The 20,182-nt window shown below is 35.0% G+C and overlaps 1 protein-coding gene across 2 annotated transcripts in view; it reads left to right on the forward strand.

Moving 5' to 3' along the window:
• Window positions 1-1,558: 1,558 nt before the first annotated feature.
• Window positions 1,559-20,182, forward strand: part of Pld (Phospholipase D) — a 42,277-nt gene continuing 23,653 nt past the window's right edge. The window contains exons 1-11 of one of the 2 annotated variants that reach the window (XM_089631743.1): window positions 1,559-1,983; window positions 5,165-5,416; window positions 7,267-7,417; window positions 11,280-11,540; window positions 12,607-12,727; window positions 13,511-13,662; window positions 14,348-14,479; window positions 14,588-14,736; window positions 15,773-16,008; window positions 16,874-16,978; window positions 18,746-18,885. In XM_089631743.1, the coding sequence (XP_089487869.1) occupies window positions 5,176-5,416; window positions 7,267-7,417; window positions 11,280-11,540; window positions 12,607-12,727; window positions 13,511-13,662; window positions 14,348-14,479; window positions 14,588-14,736; window positions 15,773-16,008; window positions 16,874-16,978; window positions 18,746-18,885 (1,688 nt within the window). In that variant the 5' untranslated portion in view covers window positions 1,559-1,983; window positions 5,165-5,175. Of the gene's footprint in view, window positions 1,984-2,160; window positions 2,240-5,164; window positions 5,417-7,266; window positions 7,418-11,279; window positions 11,541-12,606; window positions 12,728-13,510; window positions 13,663-14,347; window positions 14,480-14,587; window positions 14,737-15,772; window positions 16,009-16,873; window positions 16,979-18,745; window positions 18,886-20,182 lie in introns of those variants that run through there. The other variant, XM_089631742.1, reaches the window with a different exon arrangement.

The raw sequence follows: 20,182 nt of genomic DNA on the forward strand, positions 1-20,182 counted from the left end.
TAACTGGATTAACCGTGTGATAATTCACCAGATAATAATGCTTTTCATGTTTGAAAAAATGTATGGCATGACTCTTTTGTTTCAGGAATCAAAATTATCGTTGGTTTTTATTTTTGGGTGATACGTTGAGACAAAGATATTTCTTTATATATTTAACGACTAACACTAACTTTATATAACTAATGAAGGTTACACAAAAATACGTTACAATGTACGCGTATGGCTTTATTTGAATAATTTAATTAAAATACATATTTGCATTACTTGCAATTAATTTAAATTTTTAAAACGAATTCTTTGTTCGCGCTTGTACATACGCAATATGAATATGAATAAATAGTTTTTTGTGTATAAAAACTCTATTATTTCAAGAAAGGCATACAAATACAATATTGGATTGAATCATCGATACAATATTGTATTTGTGTGCCTTTCTTGAAAGAATTGGGTTTTTTTCCGTACAAAACTATTTATTCATTTTCATATTGCGTGAGTACGGGCGCAAAAAAATAATTGGTCCTAATATTTTGAAGCCAAGCAAAAAAAGTACATTTAATAAAATAATTAATTTAACACCATCTATGAACGCATAGATTATAACTTTCGTTACGTTTACAATACTTTCACAAAACTTGCGAAAAGTGTTTTTTCCTAAAATATTTACATTGACCTCATCTATGAAGGCGTAGATTTAAAACATTAAGGTAGCCATCTTTTCAGGATCTTGTGAATAAATAGGTAATTATATCTGGATTCCGGTCCGTAAATGCGGCCATGGTCACTCAAACATTGAATTCACGTCATAACAGAAAATACATTTTTTTAGTATGGTATTTTACTATGCTTAGATGGTTTGGGCATGTAGAACGAATGAGCGAATGAAGAAAGGAGTGTAAGGAGAACATATGATGCAAATGTGAATGGTAGCAGAAGTCGGGGACGCCCGAGGAAGACATGGCACGACCAATGAATCAGATACTTTGGTTGGGCCATGTCAAGAGTCAGAATGATAGAAGAGTATGTATGAGACGATGTATGAATGTGAATGAGGCAAGGAGTGTGTGTCAAGATCTAGTAGTTTGGCGGCCGTCCTCCCTGCGGGAAACGGCGTGATAGTTGGTTAGTTATAATATTATTAAAAATTTACAATATCTTTATTTATTTATTTATTTATTAATCTTAAGTTAGCTCACATCTTCGTGTGTGCTAATAGTTTTATAAACATATAAACATGTACATTGTTTGGCAAACATAATCTTTCTTTAAATATTTCAATAAAGTCACAAAAAAAAGTAATCTTTGGTTAAATTTCAGTTTGTTTACTGCCATCTAGTGAAAATAATCCGACCTACATGGGGGACGTTTTGACAAAGGTTACTCTACTGCAATATAGATGTCACTACACGTCATATTACATGTTGAAAAATCGCGAAATATGATTTTATACTATACGACGTGATTGGTTTATTTATGCACACGACCGTGAATGGTATAACATATCTATGATACATTCTCAATATTTTATACTATGTATAAAAAAACCTATAAAGTAAATATTGGTTTATTGATAACTTGGTTATTGTGTATGCTAGCCACAAAAGAAACTTAATTTTAATGTTTATGTGTCATTCTCTTGCGTGCTCTACTATTATTTTGACAGTTTACCATGACTTGTTGATGTCAGTTTCTTGTCAAGGACTAAACTCGAATGTGTGTGGTTAAATTGTTTGTGTCATCGTCTAATCATTTCAGTTCCATTAACCTTCGTTTATTAGATGGACCAGTCAACTGTGTGTCTCCTACAACCGAATTTAAATGTGACGTTAAAATTAGACACTCTATTTATACATGTTTTATAGTTAATACAAACCATGGGCGTTTCTGTGTTTCCTCAAATTTAAACAACAAAAAAATACTAAGTTTATGCGTAAAATTGTGTAATAATCAACAGATCACACGCCTGTCTACACGCCGAGAGTTCAGGTATTACTATCGAAGATTTATTTCTTTATAGTTTGTAATCTTTTATTGGAGATATTAAAATTATCAGTTCGTGATAAAACTGGTGTTATCTCGACACTCTAATTGTAAGTTTAAGTATGTAGTTTTTTGCCATTCGTTTATTATTTGTGTTAGAAGATCACTGTCTTATATATTATGTTGCTATACTTTTTCAAAATGCAAACTCAAAAAAAAGTTAAATTGACCCTAATTATTAAAAAAATGATTCACCTTGATGGTTCGTATATTTTATTTGTACATTACGCTTTTTTAAAGTAACGCTTGACATGATTTTTCTTATCTGTGATGTGTCTTTATTTAGTGTGTGTTTGATTTGTCTTTGTATCTAATGAAATACAACTTCGTGATAAAATCTAAACTTACATTTTCTTCCAATTTAATATCACAATGCTTACATTAAAATTGTTCATTTAAAGTTAAAAAATGTACTCTTAATTAATTGCAATTATCGTATCTTGCAGTTAAAGGTCAAAAGATTATAGTTCCCGTAAAATGAAACTATAAATATTTTTCCTTGTGTATATCAAAATAAAATATCTCTTATGACCTTTAAAATGTAAAGCCGGGAATACACATGCCTGTAGCTGGCACACTTGCATGCAAGCTCCTTGCACATGCCAGCTACTATCATGTGTATACGCTAACTTGCATGCCTGTACCTGCCTTGCAAGTAGATTGCACAACATTTGATTTACTGGCATGCAAGTTGAGGGAGGGGACGAGGGGGGCTATGAAACCGGCATGTGTGAACGTCGCGACAGGTACGGGCATGCCAGTAGCTCAGTCTCTCATTAAATTAGCCACACATTGTACTGCCAATTGCAATACGATGATATTTAATTCACTTCGAATGTTTTCCATTGCCAAAAAGCTTGAGACTACTCAGTCTCAGAGTGATTTGAGACACGTACTGTCTAGTGACTGGCATGTGTATACGTCTTGCAAATACAGGCATGCAAGGACGCAACTTGCATGCAAGTTTAACTTGCATGTGTATTCTCATTGCGCCAGTAACTTGTACATGCCATTAACATGCATGCAAGCTACTGTTCCATTTTACAGGCATGTGTATCGCCGCCTTAATGCAAATTTTACCAATTTATTGAACATCTTGGTTTTTTGTTCTGAAATATGTGTTTAATTAATTTCTGTTGTAAGTACCTATTCATTAACTTTGGTTTTACGTAATTGGGTCATTGGTCTATGACCATGATCATTCTTAACTAACCCCATTTCTCTGAAAATATTTGTTTAGTTTTAGACATGTTTGTGTTACATACTTTCTACGTTCATTTGCTTTACATACCCAAACCATTTAAGAGTTCCTTTCTTAATCTTATTCATTACGTTTACATCAGCACATTTCTCACACGGTCATACATGGTTTTACCACATACACCTCAGTGATCTCATTTCTACAGCATTGAGTCTGCTTTCGCCCTTCCTCTGCCAGTTCCAAGCCTCACTGCAATACATCAGCTAGGGTAGGTGCCTGCACTCCATTGTGGACTGCTAGCTTCGCTTCTTAGGAAAATTTACTCTTTTAACAAATTAATTTTTTTTATTTTTCGGAATAACTTTATTGAGTAAAACCTCAAATTGTAATATTTAAATACTGAAGACAATATTAGTGATTTCTAAACGAAAATCTGAAACAGAAAAATCAGAAAAGGAAACGGTCACATCTGGGACTCGAACCCAGGACCCTTGTCTTTCCGGGACAGTGCTCTACCGACTGAGCTAATGGGACCCTATTCCCTTCGGTCACTTTTAACTGTATCATACTTCGAATAAGAAGTCGATTTCCAAATTCGAGTAATATTAATAATAATTAATATTTCGAATTCGAGTCCCAGATGTGACCGTTTCCTTTTCTGATTTTTCTGTTTCAGATTTTCGTTTAGAAATCACTAATATTGTCTTCAGTATTTAAATATTACAATTTGAGGTTTTACTCAATAAAGTTATTCCGAAAAATAAATATTCATTCTAGACTTGCAGAAAAGTCAACAGATGTCGCACATTAAAAATAAAAAATAAGATAGGTTTATCTAAAAAGACGCTGTCTGGATTGCATTTAGTTCGGGTTGAATCTTGCGATCATACATAAAGATAGTTGCCAGTAAAAATGTGCGGTGAAAAAATGAAGACAATGTTAGTAGTTCTTATTCGAAGTATGATACAGTTAAAAGTGACCGAAGGGAATAGGGTCCCATTAGCTCAGTCGGTAGAGCACTGTCCCGGAAAGACAAGGGTCCTGGGTTCGAGTCCCAGATGTGACCGTTTCCTTTTCTGATTTTTCTGTTTCAGATTTTCGTTTAGAAATCACTAATATTGTCTTCAGTATTTAAATTAATTTTTTATTCAAGGCCAATATTAGTTGTATGTAAGGCCCAATTCTATAGTCGTTATTTTAATTTTAATTCTGTACTGTCTATATTATAGAATTTGACAGACAAGTGGCAAGAATACTGACCAGCAACCCTCCCTCGATGAACGAATCCACCAAATTAATAATTCATCATTTAATTAATCCATCGATTAACAAATCTGTTAATTTACTAATCCATAAATTGACTAATCTATTTATTTGTTTAGAAAAATCAACACAATTTTTTAATTCTGTAAATAATAAACTTATGAACAATACAAATAAAATCTAATGACAGATTTTCACTTAAACATCAAATTATGACAAAAACTAAGGACGGGTTGTTTCGGAGAATTTAAACAATTCATCAAATTTCAACGTTCATTTTCGGGTTCTGTGAAAGACTTATTCAAATTCTGTTATTAGATCATTGTAGTCTAGTTGCTTGACAAAACTGAAATAAAAACAGAACTTGAAAAAATTTTTCACAGAACTTGAAAATGAACGTTGAAATTTGATGAATTGTTCAAAGTCTCCGAAACAACCCGTCCTAAATGTCGCTAAAATATTTTAAAAAATTCAAAATTCAAAATTGTAAATATTAAATTAATGAAGCAATGGATTATTGAATCTATAAATTAACGAATCCATCGATTAAAGAAAGAAACTATACATTTGAAAGGGTCTTACAAAAAACATAAATTTCTTAGTGCTTACTTATTTTGTAGTTTTGTTTTTGCCTAGTTATATATATGTATATTTTCCATCCAGGAAACTACGATATGTCTCGAATAGGCGCCAACGAGCATCCCCTATCTTCCCGGGCAATAGGAGATCAAATGGGGTCTCCGGAGCCCTCCACCCCGGACGGGGTCCTCAGTGACTGCTTCGGGGTGGAGCCCTACTCCCCCAGTGGAGAGTCAGAATACGATGAGAGCCTCGCTGTGCCCCCGTCACTATCTGTCATAGCCACGGACAATACTGACAGTGTGAAATATGGAAAATATGTCGTTGATGGTGCAGGTATTAACTAATTTTGAACAAAACACTTTCGATTTTTTTTACAGTTTTGTAAATAACATTATCTATCATTGTTAGCTCGCTATAAACCTGTTTTCTTATCTTATTTTTGCCACTTCGTACAAAGATAGTTTTTTATAACCCGCCAACACTTACCTTAGCTCTTTGCAACCAGCTTCATATGAGTTTGATTTTGAAAAATTCCTGACAGAAAATAAACCATTTTTTGGCAATGGAACCGGTGTCGGAACGTGCAGGAGCTGCTTATGCAGAGTCGCATGCCTTCATGCGCACATGTTTCAACCGGTAAGTCGCCCAGCCCCATGGGATCTAAACTATGAGCTTTACTAGTCTGGCCCATCACAATTTTAGAAATTTTTTGCCGGTTGCAAAGGTATAGTTAAAAAAGACCCGAGGTCTTTTTAAATCACACCTAAATGAAAACTAATATTCCCACATAGTTGAAAGCCTCAGTACATTCAAACTATGTAATGTGTGAAACGCAGGTTCGATAATTTTTGTTCAATTATGCCTTTGTGTTTTACCAGGGTGGACGCATAAAGAGCCCTTGGGTCTTTTTTGTGCTGGCTTTACAATTGTAGAAGGTAGTTCTTCCGGGTTAAAATAAAAATAAGGTAAATCATGCGATAATATCATCAATTTAATAATAAATCGTCGCAGGAAAAAAAAAGATTGCTGTGGCACGCAAATTTTTAATTTTGAATCCAAGTTAATTTGATAAATTCTTACATCAGTTCTAATAGAATCTTTGCTAAACCACAGAATACAGATAGATTGATTGATAAAGTATAAAAAGTAGTTTCATTTGCAACCTTCGTGTGTCTCTATTATTATCCAATAAATACAACACACTTTGATCTTTAATCTGTGAATCTGGCAGGAGAATTGAATGTATCGTTTTTCCTTATCGCATTATTATTTGCAGCATAACAAGTTATATAATTATAATGAGGTACTAAGCTGCATTGTGCATTTTTTCTTAAAGATTTCAATATTATATCTCTCTGGTTTTATATATGGACAAGTGATAAGGCACCTTGGCAATACTTTATAATATTAGTAATAAAGTGACCTTGTCTGCCTTATTCTTGATAGAACTCTATCCATTTAATGACATTACCTTCCTATTAAATCATAATTCTACAAAAAAATTGTTTTTAATATTATCCCCACTCGGGGCCTATATCATCTTTTGGGATGCTGTGTGGAGGGTCTTTTATAAGGAAAGGAAGGAGGGAAAGTTCTGGGAAGGAAAAAGGGATTAGGGTTGAGTAGGAACACATGAAAATATCCCTCCCACTGCAGCGCAAGGCGATGGGTCGAGAGAACAGTTGGAGAAGTCAAAGGGTCTCCCCAAACCAGCCTCTCCCGATCTGGCACGCCACACAACTGGTGGGCAGGCGCATCCTGAATACACCTCACCCGAGGAACCCGCGCACCCCTACTAAATCACCAAACATAGCGAACCTCTTGGGGTGACCTATGGCAGAGGTGTTGGTTATCCAATAAATGGTTCCCGGGGCTGCGGTACCAAACCCGCCTCCCAAATTATAGTCTAAATTTAATGTTTCATAAACAAGTTTTCAACTTTGCTTTTTGTTTATTTTTTGCTCAAAAAAGTTACAGCTTTCTGTTTGTTTTTTAGAAATAAACCTCAAAAGCAGTAAATTTTTTGTTAACTTGTTTGTCAGACATATATATTTTTAACCTCGAGTGTATTATTCAATTGTATACTTAAAATTAATCTTATTTGCCTTCCACACATTATTTGTACATTTCAAAATAACTTGAGCTTGTTGTTTTAACTTATGTATGTTACGTGTTTGTTTCAGAACCTAACAGATTACCATTTAACATAGTTCATAACCCGCCTTTAAAATTTAAATCGGTTCATCGGAAAGCTTTCATTCCCGGCGTGGAAATCACCGTTAAAATAATCGGCAATGAAAGAAGTGTGACGGCGCACTTGCTTAGCCCCAACCTGTAAGTCTACCCTCAACATAATAAATACCCTTATCTCTAACTAGGAATCATTATCATTCTGCAGTCAAAACTATTACCCAAGCTAACACCAGATAATTTTTTGTGATTCCTTTTTTTATATACCCAATAGCAGAGGCAACGGGTTTCTGACATTCCAATTATTTTTGATGGCTATAACTACTCTAGTGCTTGCGTCAATAACTGGAATATGAGTTGAGTGATTGGCGCTCGAGTTGGAAATTTCTCGCCCTCATTTAAAAAAATCTTCCCTTGAATTGTAATATGGAGACATATAAACTGATATTAATGCTATATAGCCAATGAATTCACCTATATTTTATCGTTTATTCTGTATATTTAGGATTTATGTAGACTGAATGCTGTAGAATTGAGATCCCTGAGGCGTATGTGTGGTAAAACCATGTATGATCGTGTGAAAAATGGGAGATCCACAGAGAGTGCAAGGCTGATGTAAGTGTAATGAGTAAGATTAAGAAAGGGACGCTTAGATGGTTTGGACGTGTAGAGCATGGCACGACCAAGTGAATCAGATACTTGAGTCGGACCATGTTAAGAGTCAGAATAATAGAAGAGTATGTATGAGACGATGTATGAATGTGAATGAGGTAAGGAGTGTGTGCCAAGACCGACTTGTTTTGCGGTCCATCCTCTCTGCCTACCCCTTCGGGGAAACGACATGATGGTTAGTTATTTAAAAATCGTAAATGCCCGAATTCTGCCAGTCAAAAAAGGCACTTTTTAGCGTGCGATCACTCAACACATTTTGCAAACTCGGCATACTATGCCCAAAATCACTCGAGTGGTTATAGAATGCTGTGCTTAGAGTAAATGTCTCATTAAATCTGTTTTTTCATAGTGGAATAACTTAATGAGTAAAACCTCAAAATTGTAATATGTAATCTTTGAAGACATATACCTACACTATGTTTTTTTCACACTTCTATTTCGACTTGCTAGTTTAAATTAAAATAAATTTTAGTAATTATTTTTTCCGTGTGAAAAAAATCTACAAAATAAGATCATATTGATTAGTAGATTTATGCGAAAATGGTCATTACTATCTGCGCCTTTATTTACTATCCACAAATGTTTACAGGGTGACTAGTACTTATAAAATAAATTGAAACTTGATTAGATGATATAATATATCAATTGACTGTGAGAAAATCCATTTTTTCCTTGCCACCAACCCATTGGATATTCTGTCACTTTCCATTCCTTTCATCCATTCTTTTTATTTTTAGATACTGAACTATGATAATATATGATACTATCTACGTTGTTTAAACTTTTCTGCATGTAAATTTCTTCTCTATTTATGCCCTTCAATATTTCACATCAAATACCAAAAACCCTGTACATTCTGACTGTTGCAATAACTACTTTCAAACGGAAGCTCAGTAACTAACCTTGAAAAGCATTCATTAAACAATAGATCGTAAGTAAAAATCAATCCAGCTATGAAGCAGTGGCGTGTTGTGCCAATTTTACACAACTTTCCATGGCAAAAAGATTTTCTATTGGCATTTTACAAAACTTGAAATGAAACTTATTCATGAAAAAAAAAAACAGTACGTAGATTACTCTTCTGGGGTGTAGATTCTTTTTTCAGTTTTTTCGAAACTAAATTTTTTGTACCGAAAAAAGTTTATTATTTTCTGGTTCAATTATTCAAACTGTATTATATGAAAATTACGAAAACCGGATAAGAGTAACAGTATTCCACTGCTATGCTATTGTTTTAAACTGTTTTTATTTGGTATATGTGATACTAATAAGTCCCAATATTATTTACGAAAACCAGATAAGAGTAACAGTATGCCATTGCTATGCTGTTTTAAACTGTTTTTATTTGGTATACATATGTGATACAATAAGTCCCAATATTATTCACGAAAACCAGATAAGAGTAACAGTATGCCATTGCTATGCTGTTTTAAACTGTTTTTATTTGGTATATGTGATACTAATAAGTCCCAATATTATTTACGAAAACCAGATAAGAGTAACAGTATGCCACTGCTATGCTGTTTTAAACTGTTTTTATTTGGTATATGTGATACTAATAAGTCCCAATATTATTTACGAAAACCAGATAAGAGTAACAGTATGCCACTGCTATGCTGTTTTAAACTGTTTTTATTTGGTATATGTGATAATAATAAGTCCCAATATTAATTACGAAAACCAAATAAAAGTAACAGTATGCCACTGCTATGCTGTTGTATTAAACTGTTTTTATTTAGTGTAAGTGATAATAGTCCCAACATTAATTAACCAAATGTAGTTTGAACTATGTTGTAAAAACATATATTTTTTGTTGTTTTGCATTTACTTGCATGTATTTTTAATAGCGCATGACCTTTACAATAGTATAAACTGGCTTCTAAAAGACCTTCAGATTTAAACATATTATGATGTAGAAACGACTGATTATGTACCTACTTGTTTGCAAATTTGACTATTGGTATTCATATTTCAACTGAAATTTTATGTAATATTACTTTTTGTAGATTTAAACACCTTTGTTACATTCTACAACTTTAAAAAAATATATATTTAAATCTATTTAAATAAAAATGTTAACGTTTGTTTGTTCAAAAACTAAAATCTCCGAAGTTCCTCACCGATTGCTTTGAAATTTTGACACACCGTTGCATTTAAATACGTGTGTGTTTTTATATATATATCTATATTATTTAGATGTCACCTGTGACAGGTAAAAATAGCGCCATCTGTTGGACGTAAAAGCAGCACAAACTATTGTTTCTCTATCTGCACAGACGGACTAAGCCACAGCAATGCATAGCGGGGTACAGTTAGTTATAAAATAAAAACAACAAAAAAAGTGGAAGAAAGTTATAAAGGTCTTTTAAGTCATAAAAAGTTCATATTAGAATGGAATTTCACCATAAACATTCAAATAATAGATGAGCCAACCAAGGAAAGGTAAACAAATCAACATGCATGGAGCGTGGAGGCGGCATGACCATCTCACTTTCGGTGATTCGTCAATTAATTAATCTGACAGTATACAGACAACTCACATTGTAGTATCACCATTCGGTCCTCGAAAATTAAAACTGCTTATGAATTACTAGCCCTTTTTACAATGGCGCGCAAATTGCTGGCTGCGTGAAATTTTAACTGCATATTCCAAACCGGGTAAACGAAAGTTCGGGCTTGTTTCTAAAATTTTATATTTTGTTTCACTATTTAGTTAGACACTTTTACAAATGTGTTATAATTTGACTACCTCACTCAATTTTAGCATAGGCGATACATTTAAAAATGAACATTCAGATTCTGCGCAGAAAAGTTCCATAATGTACTACACTGCAAACCTTTGCCTTACTTTAGCACACTTTACTGTTCTGCGCATGATCTGGTTATTTCAATTTGCGCTCTTCGGTGGTATGACTGATGTCATAGTTTATTCAAAGTATTCTCCAACCCTCCTGGTGCCTAACATATGGTCACGTGATTTGCCTCCAGCTTGTTGAAATGATTCCCCGTATTCATGTTGAGGCAAGTCTATTAATTTGAATTTCTATGATTTTCACCATGAAAAAGGTTTAAAAATTAGAAATCAACTAAAATTTTATGAGTACGAATTGTTGTGTGATAATATTTTTTTATTTAAAAAAAAAAATTAATAGAATGGTTTTTGATTTTGTATTTATTTCTTAAAACACTATACATATAAGTAGGTAGGTACCTCTTTTTCAATAATAATGAAAAAATTAACCTTTGTTTTATGATTTTCTTTTTAAGTTGATTTTTTTTTTCGAGAAAAATCTTTGGTCTCTAATTTTTTAAACTTACGAATAAAAATTTTCAGATACACAATTCTTCTCACACACGGCAACTTCTCCTGGACAATATTGAAGAGATATAAACACATTCTGAATTTGCACCAAGTCTTAACTGTCTTCCGAGCTGGTTTGAACATCCCATTTCCCACGAAGTCGCATCGAGAGCTTCGGAGCAGCTTTAGGACTAATGTGGACGTGGCAGAGAAAGCGGCGCTTGATGGGAAGCCGATCAATCGACCGCGGAAGGTGGAGGGTCGACAGAAGAAACGAGCCGGCGCTCTTCCAAGGTGAATGTTTCTTCCAAAAAGGCAAATTTTAGGGATTGAAGATATATAAATTGCATTTGCCGTTGTTTTTGTTAGACGAGTTCGGGATGGTTTTCAACCATTGACGATAAGGGCGTTTGTGCGTTGTAGGAGTTTATGATTGTGGCCAGCAGTAATGTGTGTTTTAATTCTACCTGTAAGAGCAAATTATTCCTATTATGCAGTTAGGGGTGAATACGTTAAGAAATAAATAAAAAGATTGATATTTTTATGAATTGACAGGTTATCATATTATGTGTGCATTTATGTCAAGGTTTAGCTTTATGGTTGGGATTCCTTGGGTTAATTGCATGATTACCCACTTGCGATTGTAAAACTACGTAAAGTAGGTCAGACTAATACATAGTTCACTTGACGGTAGTAATAATAATAATAATTGATGTTTCGATTGAAATTGAGAATTACAGCAAATTTTGTAACCACTGGAATGTAATTTTGGTACCAAGGAATTGGAATTTTTACTTTTTTTATTTCTTTTTTTTTATATTAACTCCACACAGGAGGCCCTGAAGAAAATAATTTCCCTCAGGGCCTATGTCATCTTTGGGGATGCTGTGTGGAGGGTCTTTTTGTGGAGAGGAATGAGTGAACATGGGTCTTGAAGAGTCCCATGTTGTAGGAGGGAGGAAACACAGAGGCCGGCAGTTCGTTCCACAGCCGAGCTGTTGAACTTAAGAACGAATCGTAGAAGCGACCCGTTCTCATGTGACAAATGTCAACCGTGTACAAATGTTGGGCGCGCGTTTGGCGTGTATCCCGACTACGCACCGGTGCCGAAGGGATCAATGACGCTAGTTCCTCAGAGCATCTTCCATTGTAATACCGCTACTATGAAAAATTCCACTCTATGCAAATGTTCAGGAGAGACTTTAAATGCATTTCTTATAATATGGCATTGTATTTTTTTGTTACTTTTTATTTATCAAATTTATAAGTAATACACATTTCTGACAAAGTTTTCATAATAAGCTGATGGTATTATGTGCATACATTCATTATTCCGACACTTATCTTTTTTTTCAATCAGATTTCCAAAGAAACCTGAAGTACTGGTTTCATTTGAAGACCTGCCCAAGAGAATGAAGCAGTTGGAGAATTACTTGTACAATTTGTGTAACATTACCATTTACCGAAATCACCACGAATTAGTAAGTAACATTGTAAATGTACAAAAGAAAAATAAAAATATCAATATGCATCTGTGTATAAATATCTTATACAACACACAAATAAATGTATGTGCGTAGCACTAGACGTAAACTACTTGCACATAAATATGATTAGCAGGAAACAGGTTATATGCATGTTGATACATATGTAGGAATGATTTGATTTGTCATGCTTTTTTATTTATGTGTACAATGTTTCCTTGCATCCGATATTCCCCAAAAATGTTACGTTAGGTTAGGTTTGGAATTTCTAAATCAACTTAATAGCAATTAAATTTGCGGTGGCTACTTTAATATGGCTCTATACTTCCTTATATTAGTCAGACAGTTTTGTGGTTAAACCTTCCTGTTTAACCGTTAAATTAAAATATTATAATTTTTTAGTTGTGTGGGATTTATCCACCTTATCAAGAAGAAATTTCCAGAACCTCGGGTTTATATTTCGATGTGTCCTTCATGAAGTATCTGGAAATATGTTTTTCCATATTTTTGAAAGAATTTGTAAAAATTGATAAGAATAATTAAATTATAATGTGCAGTTCAAGTTCTATAATTATCATTATGACAGAGATTTATGTCATTGTTATCTTGGCTCTTTTATGATTTTTTTATCATTTAAACCTGGGTTTATTTTTAAGTAATGTACCTTGACAATGACAGATTTGAAAATGAAAGATCAAATAATAATCACATCTGATCACAATCAGATATGATGGGATCATCGGAATATGAATGGTACCTGATCATGTTTTGCGTTTTCAGGTTAATTTCTTGGAAATCTCCCACCTGTCGTTCATCAATGACCTGGGGGTGAAGGGCAAGGAAGGTATGGTGATGAAAAGAGCCGGCTCTACACTGCCTGGCCAGACGGGGTGTGACTGCTGTGGACTTCTGCATTATGGCATCTGTAATAGGTAATATCATAAAAGCGCTTATTATCATTTGATCCTCCTTCTATACTCCTCTGCGGTCGAGGGGTGAGGCTCTCCACTAGCAATCCAAAGATTGCGGTTATTTCACAATTTATTCATTTAAAATAATATACAGTATACTTGCGACACGTTGCAGAGTGGAAGATTCTCGAAGTATCGCCTTAGTGTAAGACCACCATTCAGAAATGAAAAGTTGCTTGAAGTTGCTTTAGCCGTATTTGGTGACTAGATTTGAATAGCCAGGTACTCCCCCACCTTCCTCTTCCCTATCTACCATCTTTCAGACAGTTAGGAGCAGTTGGGACTCTTGTGTGGTATTAGGAATGCTGAAGTTATTCATCTATTGAATGGCATCCCGTGCATCGCAGTCCCCCTGGGGAGCACTAGTAAGAGTGAACCCTCTTAGACAATATACCTTGTTTATTTACCCTATCCTATTCACGCATCTCGGAGACCTTTAGACCTTATCTGTGCATCACGTATGCACTGCGGCTTTACTGCACCAGATTCTATTGTATATTATCCACCCTTTCCGAGAGAGTGAGAACCCTGACAACTTTATATTTGAATCTCGTGTTGATAAATTAAATAAATTAACTTTTCATACGCTTTTGTAAAAACTCTGTGCTGTGCCAGTCTTTGTCTAATTTCATTTAAAAAATTTCAGGGTCAACTTTTTCTGCAGTTCATTGACTTGCGGAAAATGGCGTGAACGTTGGTTTTTCCTGAAGGACACATGCTTCGGTTACATCAGACCAAAGGATGGAGCTATTGCAGGAGTCATGCTATTTGACCAAGGGTAACATTATAATTAATTTATTATTTTACTAAACTATTACTAAACTATTTAGTAAGTCTAATATATATGTGTTTATATTTGAATGTTTTGACATGTTTTTGATTTTAGCTTTGAAATCTCAACCGGAATGTATTCTACGGGATTAAGCAATGGCCTTCAAATCCTGAATCTCAACAGACAGATGATCATTCGACTATGGTCCAAGAGGCAAAGTAAAGATTGGAAGCAGCAGTTGCAAGATGTGGCTAATAATAAGGGTAAGGCTTTTATTATATTATGGGGCTTTTCTTACTTTAGGCTTTAATTACTAATAATAATGATAGTCAAAGGTTTTTTGTTCTTTTTATGTATATCTTAGATAGATGGGTTAACAACCGTAAAGCAGAAATCTAACTGTATGAAACATCAAAAATTCTCAAACGGTGAGGTTCAATTCAATTCTGTTTATTCATTTCAAAAACATTACAAAATTGTTAATTTCAATGCGTTTTTAAAATATTTTTGTAATAAGAATTCTTAGATTAATATTAACAGTGTGTATATCAACTATACCAGTAATTATAGAGCTTGCCTTTTAAAGGAAGCTTCATTGATGCTAAAAATGTCTATATCCGAATTGATTCTGCTCAACAGCAAGATTGCTCTCCCCACAGGCATGACCATTGGCAAGTTAGTTCTGCAGGCCGGGAGATAAAATAGTCTATGTTGTCGGTGACGTAGATAACCATCGGAACATAGAAATGAATGCTCTCATTTCTCTCTCAGTGTAGCAATGCGCACATCCCTCCTGACCCGTAGATAGTTCATTCCGAGCATACCCAAGAGAAAGTCAGTGGGATAGAGCCACGGGTAGTAGCCATACTCCCTCATGTAGAGAAATCTCAAGAATTTCTTCTGAACTCTCTCCAAAATGAGAGAATACTTTACCTGGTGTGGACTCCAAATCACCGACCCACAAAATTAACATTGTTTTAGCTGTTTGAAATTCTAAGGTCAGACTAGCTATGTTCAGCTTTCAAAGTAATTTCCATCATGAGCTTTGAATTAATCTTTGAACTATCCAATTAACAAATTTTGACTTTGCAGTGAAACAGGCACAGCATAAACTATTTTTGCAAAAATGTTCTCAAGGTCTACACAAAGAAAATAAAAACTGTGAAATTTTTTTCCACTGTTCAATAAGAAAAAATAAATATTGAAACTCGGGTGAAGTCTAATAGAAAATATTAAAAATGATTTTACTTGAATTTTAATTTACGTAATTTAATAAATTCCAATGTTATGTTTTTCCAGCTCGAGATTTCACGGCGCCAAATCCCCACCATTCCTTCGCCCCAGTCAGGAGTGCCACCAAGGCGTACCACTTTGTGGATGGCGCCGGGTACTTTAGTGCCGTGGCGGACTGTATGGAAGGCGCCAAGGAGGAGATCTACATCACCGACTGGTGGCTCAGCCCCGAGATCCACCTCAAGCGGCCTGCCACTACGGGGGATTATTGGAGGCTCGATCAAATATTAAAAAGAAAAGCTGTATGTTAAAATACTTAAATTTGTATTAACCCATCCCATCTGAAATTATTTGGAATGAAACTGAACTCAGCAACTGAATTAATTTTCACGGCACGGGTTTATTTCCTGTCGGCGGCATTTATTTTTACTCGGTAGATATTTTCAATTTTTATGGATATTTCAAGCGACTAATTATTGCTTATAATAATTTGTTATAATCTACATGTTTAATTAGTTTATTAGTTTGTTTTTACATGTATTTAATTTTATTTCAAAAGCATCCTCCCTAAACTACAATAGCTCGTTAATGCCGGTATTGCTTATCTAGGATATTGGCTATCTTTAACTACAGTATAATTCTTATAAAGTTTTCCAAGAGACCAAAAAAAAACTTCTTTTGGGCCATTTTAAAATTTCAGTGTTCACAGGACCAAAAAACTTTTTTAGCATGAAAATTTCTTACGTGAGAACCTTATAAATGGGTTTCATTGTATATGCAATCGGCGAATATGGAAAATGCCCATCTTGTGCATGACCCCACTGAGATACATTATAGGTTTTCACTGCCTCGTAAACTCTGGTCCGCCATCAATAGGATAAGGTCCTACCACATGTCGGCGATATATGAATGTGGTGCAGTGCAGACCACCGAACATGTGATCGATGAAGGTCCACAGGGCGACACCCGAGGCCCTAGACTGGCTAACGGACCTAGACGTCCACCTCTAACACCCCCCCCCCACCATACGAAAGAAGAAGAATTGTATTTGCGTAATTTCTTCTTGGAAGATGTGCAAGATCCTGTATTCATTATTATTACCTATCTTACCTTACCTTCCAAGTAGGAGTTATCTTTTTAATAATATGTATTTCATATTTATTCCAGGCTCAAGGTGTTAAAATATTTATTCTTTTGTACAAAGAAGTGGAATTGGCACTTGGAATTAATAGTTACTACAGCAAAAACCAACTCAGTATGGATAATATTAAGGTATGCAAATCATATATGTAAATTTGATGGTGTGCCTAATATGCAACAGTTACAAATTCAATCAATGTAGTTATTTCTTTGGGATTAAGTGGAAACAATTGATGTGGAAAATACTAGTGAATGATCTGTAAAGGATGGGGTTTTTTGTAAACAGAATGAAGTTTTATTTTCACAAATATTCCTCTCCATAGTTTTAGAATGGCTTTGTGAATGTTGTCCCCAAGTCTAAAGCCAGTAAAAAGTCCAGGATTGGAAGATTTATTTGGATTCTCCATGACGAATGCTCCAGATTTTAAATAAAATATGATGACGAAATTATCGAGTATATGGAAGGAATGGTTTGTTGCTCCGGTTTTGTGATTGGATCACAGGTTTGGCAACCGATGTGACCCAAAAAATCCCATGGTTAACAATATAACCTATGCACAATGGTCAATGCGTAAATGCTGGAGGAGCCACACACCGAAAGTTTCATAATTCGTAAAGTCAGAATTCTGAAAGTGAGACCGGTTTTTATTCAACATTATTTTTATTAATATTTTGTGTGCGTTGTGACGAAGTATAAATAACGAAAATGAGTCATTTTCGTTATTGGTGCATTAGTCCAGCTCTTGAATAATCGCTCTGATTAGTTGACGGCACAATTAGGGAGTTTCTTTATTTAAAGATTTTTTGTAACTCGAAGTATGCGGTAAATAGTTTTTCGGAAAATGAACAACCTCTCCTTACTTATAAATGCATTGTAAATATAATGCGGCGCGTAAGGTCAGAACAGTGAGAAACTTGACTTATTACCACAGCGCTTGTATGATTAAGGTTTAAGAACAGCTTTACCATACCAACTTTGAACCGGCAAATAATGCCTGCTCCCGACCCTCAGTCAAACCAATCCGGCATGCCTGTACAGGTGACCTGCGCATGTACGCCAGATTGCATCCACACGTTCAGGCGAACCTGAAATCTGCACAGTCGAGAACAATTTCATCGACAGACGATATATTAGCGGTGCTCGGTTTGATATTGGTAACTAAAAAAAACCTAATAACTAATAATAGTCCTTTAAAAAATTTTGTAAATTGAAATACCACAATTTCAGCTCATTCTTTTTTTCCAGCCTTGATCCTGACTGGCCAAAATCATTAAATCCTTAAAAAAAACTCCTGGGTTCGAGTCCTAGATGTGACCGTATCCTTTTCTGATTTTTCTGTTTCATATTTTCGTTTAGAAATCACTAATATTGTCTTCAATATTTAAATATTACAATTTGAGGTTTTACTCAATAAAGTTATTCCGAAAAATAAACATTAAATCCTTCTTAAATTCTTTTCTGAAGTTGCTTCTTAGCTTGTTTATTTTTTTGTACTTGATCCAGAGGCAAGGTTATTTTTTGTAAATTTCTATAAACTTTTCCATTCATTTTTTAAATCTTGAAGCTTCCTTTGCTGGTACTAAAAAACTTCATATGCACGTCCGACTCATTAAGTGCCCACGGCCCACGCATAAACTGCGGGTCGGACGCCACCATAAGCGCGGTCCAGTGTGCCTGCGCAGGCGACCTGTGCAGGCACGCCGGATAGGTTTGACTGAGCGTCTGGAGCTGGCATAAGAATCTAATTAGTAAGACGGTCTGTGTTCATAATTTATCATGTTCAAGGAGAGAGATTCTTTTTTAGAACATTTTTATAATATCATGGAAAAGTACAGCATACTGTAATGGCTTATTGCACTAAAATATCAATAATTATTCATTCTATTTTTTTTATTTAGATTCTGCGGCATCCGGACCATGCGAAAGTTGGAGTTTTCTTATGGGCTCACCATGAAAAGTTGGTCTGCATCGATCAAAGTATTGCGTTTATTGGTGGTATCGATTTGTGTTACGGAAGATGGGATGATCACCATCACAGGTAATAATTATAATGTGCACTTATATGTAGATAATACTAATACATAATCAGCCTTACTCATAATCGCAACACTACGATAATACGGACAGGTTAAGTGAAATTTTTACTCATAATAGCGCCAACTCGCGCGCATGCGCATTGCCTAATCTGACCGTATTAGCAGACGTCAGAATTTAACCCACCCGAAGACCAGGATTAGGCAGTATATGAGCGTATAAATTCGGAAATGGCTGACTTTGACAATTTTGACGTTTTGACTGGAGCTTTGGCAAATCTTGACCGTATTCATCCACCACGGGCACGGAAAACATACAAAAAGCGGTATGACCCATTTACGGCGCTAACGGAAGGAGATTTTAGGTCCAAATATAGATTCACCAAAGCAAATATGAGACGTTTGATCGATTTGGTACGGCCATATTTGCATGTCAATAACAAACGGGGTGGAAAAATATCTACCGATCTCCAAGTTCTTTGTGCCATACGATACTGGGGCAGAAACGAGGTAAGGATATTTTTCTTAGTAAACTTTCAGTTTTGGTACGACAATAAAGTCAGTTGAGCAAACAAAAATGTGGTGTGAAGAAATACTTACTTTATGGCGTGGTCGCCTCCGAGGTAGAGGTGGAGGGCAAGCGTGCAGCGGGACATGCTGGATGGTGTGTGCTTGTGGTGATAGTGGCGGTGGTGGTGAATCAGCTTCACTGGAAACCTGTAAAAAACACATATATTATTTGTATCAACATTAAATTCCTAGGAAAATAACAATACTATTTGAGCATCTTGGCAGTAAAAACGTACCTCAGTCCGAAACTTCTTGCTTAAACGTCTTCCGTCTCTCTCCGAAGCAGCAGTTTTGTTACTCGATACTGTTTCCTGTTGATATAAACAAAAGATTATGTCCATCTGAAATTATCGTGCATTTTATACATGAAAAAAAATAATATTCATATACAAGTTATTGTTTTTCTTAGTAAACTTTCAGTTTTGGTACGACAATAAAGTCAGTTGAGCAAACAAAAATGTGGTTTGAAGAAATACTTACTTTATGGCGTGGTCGCCTCCGAGGTAGAGGTGGAGGGCAAGCGTGCAGCGGGACATGCTGGATGGTGTGTGCTTGTGGTGATAGTGGCGGTGGTGGTGAATCAGCTTCACTTGTTTCCTGTTGATATAAACAAAAGATTATGTCCAACTGAAATTATCGTGCATTTTATACATGAAAAAAAATAATATTCATATACAAGTTATTGTTTTTCTTAGTAAACTTTCAGTTTTGGTACGACAATAAAGTCAGTTG

The sequence above is a fragment of the Hesperophylax consimilis genome, chromosome 5, assembly GCF_061612785.1.
Source record: "Hesperophylax consimilis isolate HC1 chromosome 5, BYU_Hcon_1.0, whole genome shotgun sequence".
NCBI lineage: Eukaryota > Metazoa > Arthropoda > Insecta > Trichoptera > Limnephilidae > Hesperophylax > Hesperophylax consimilis.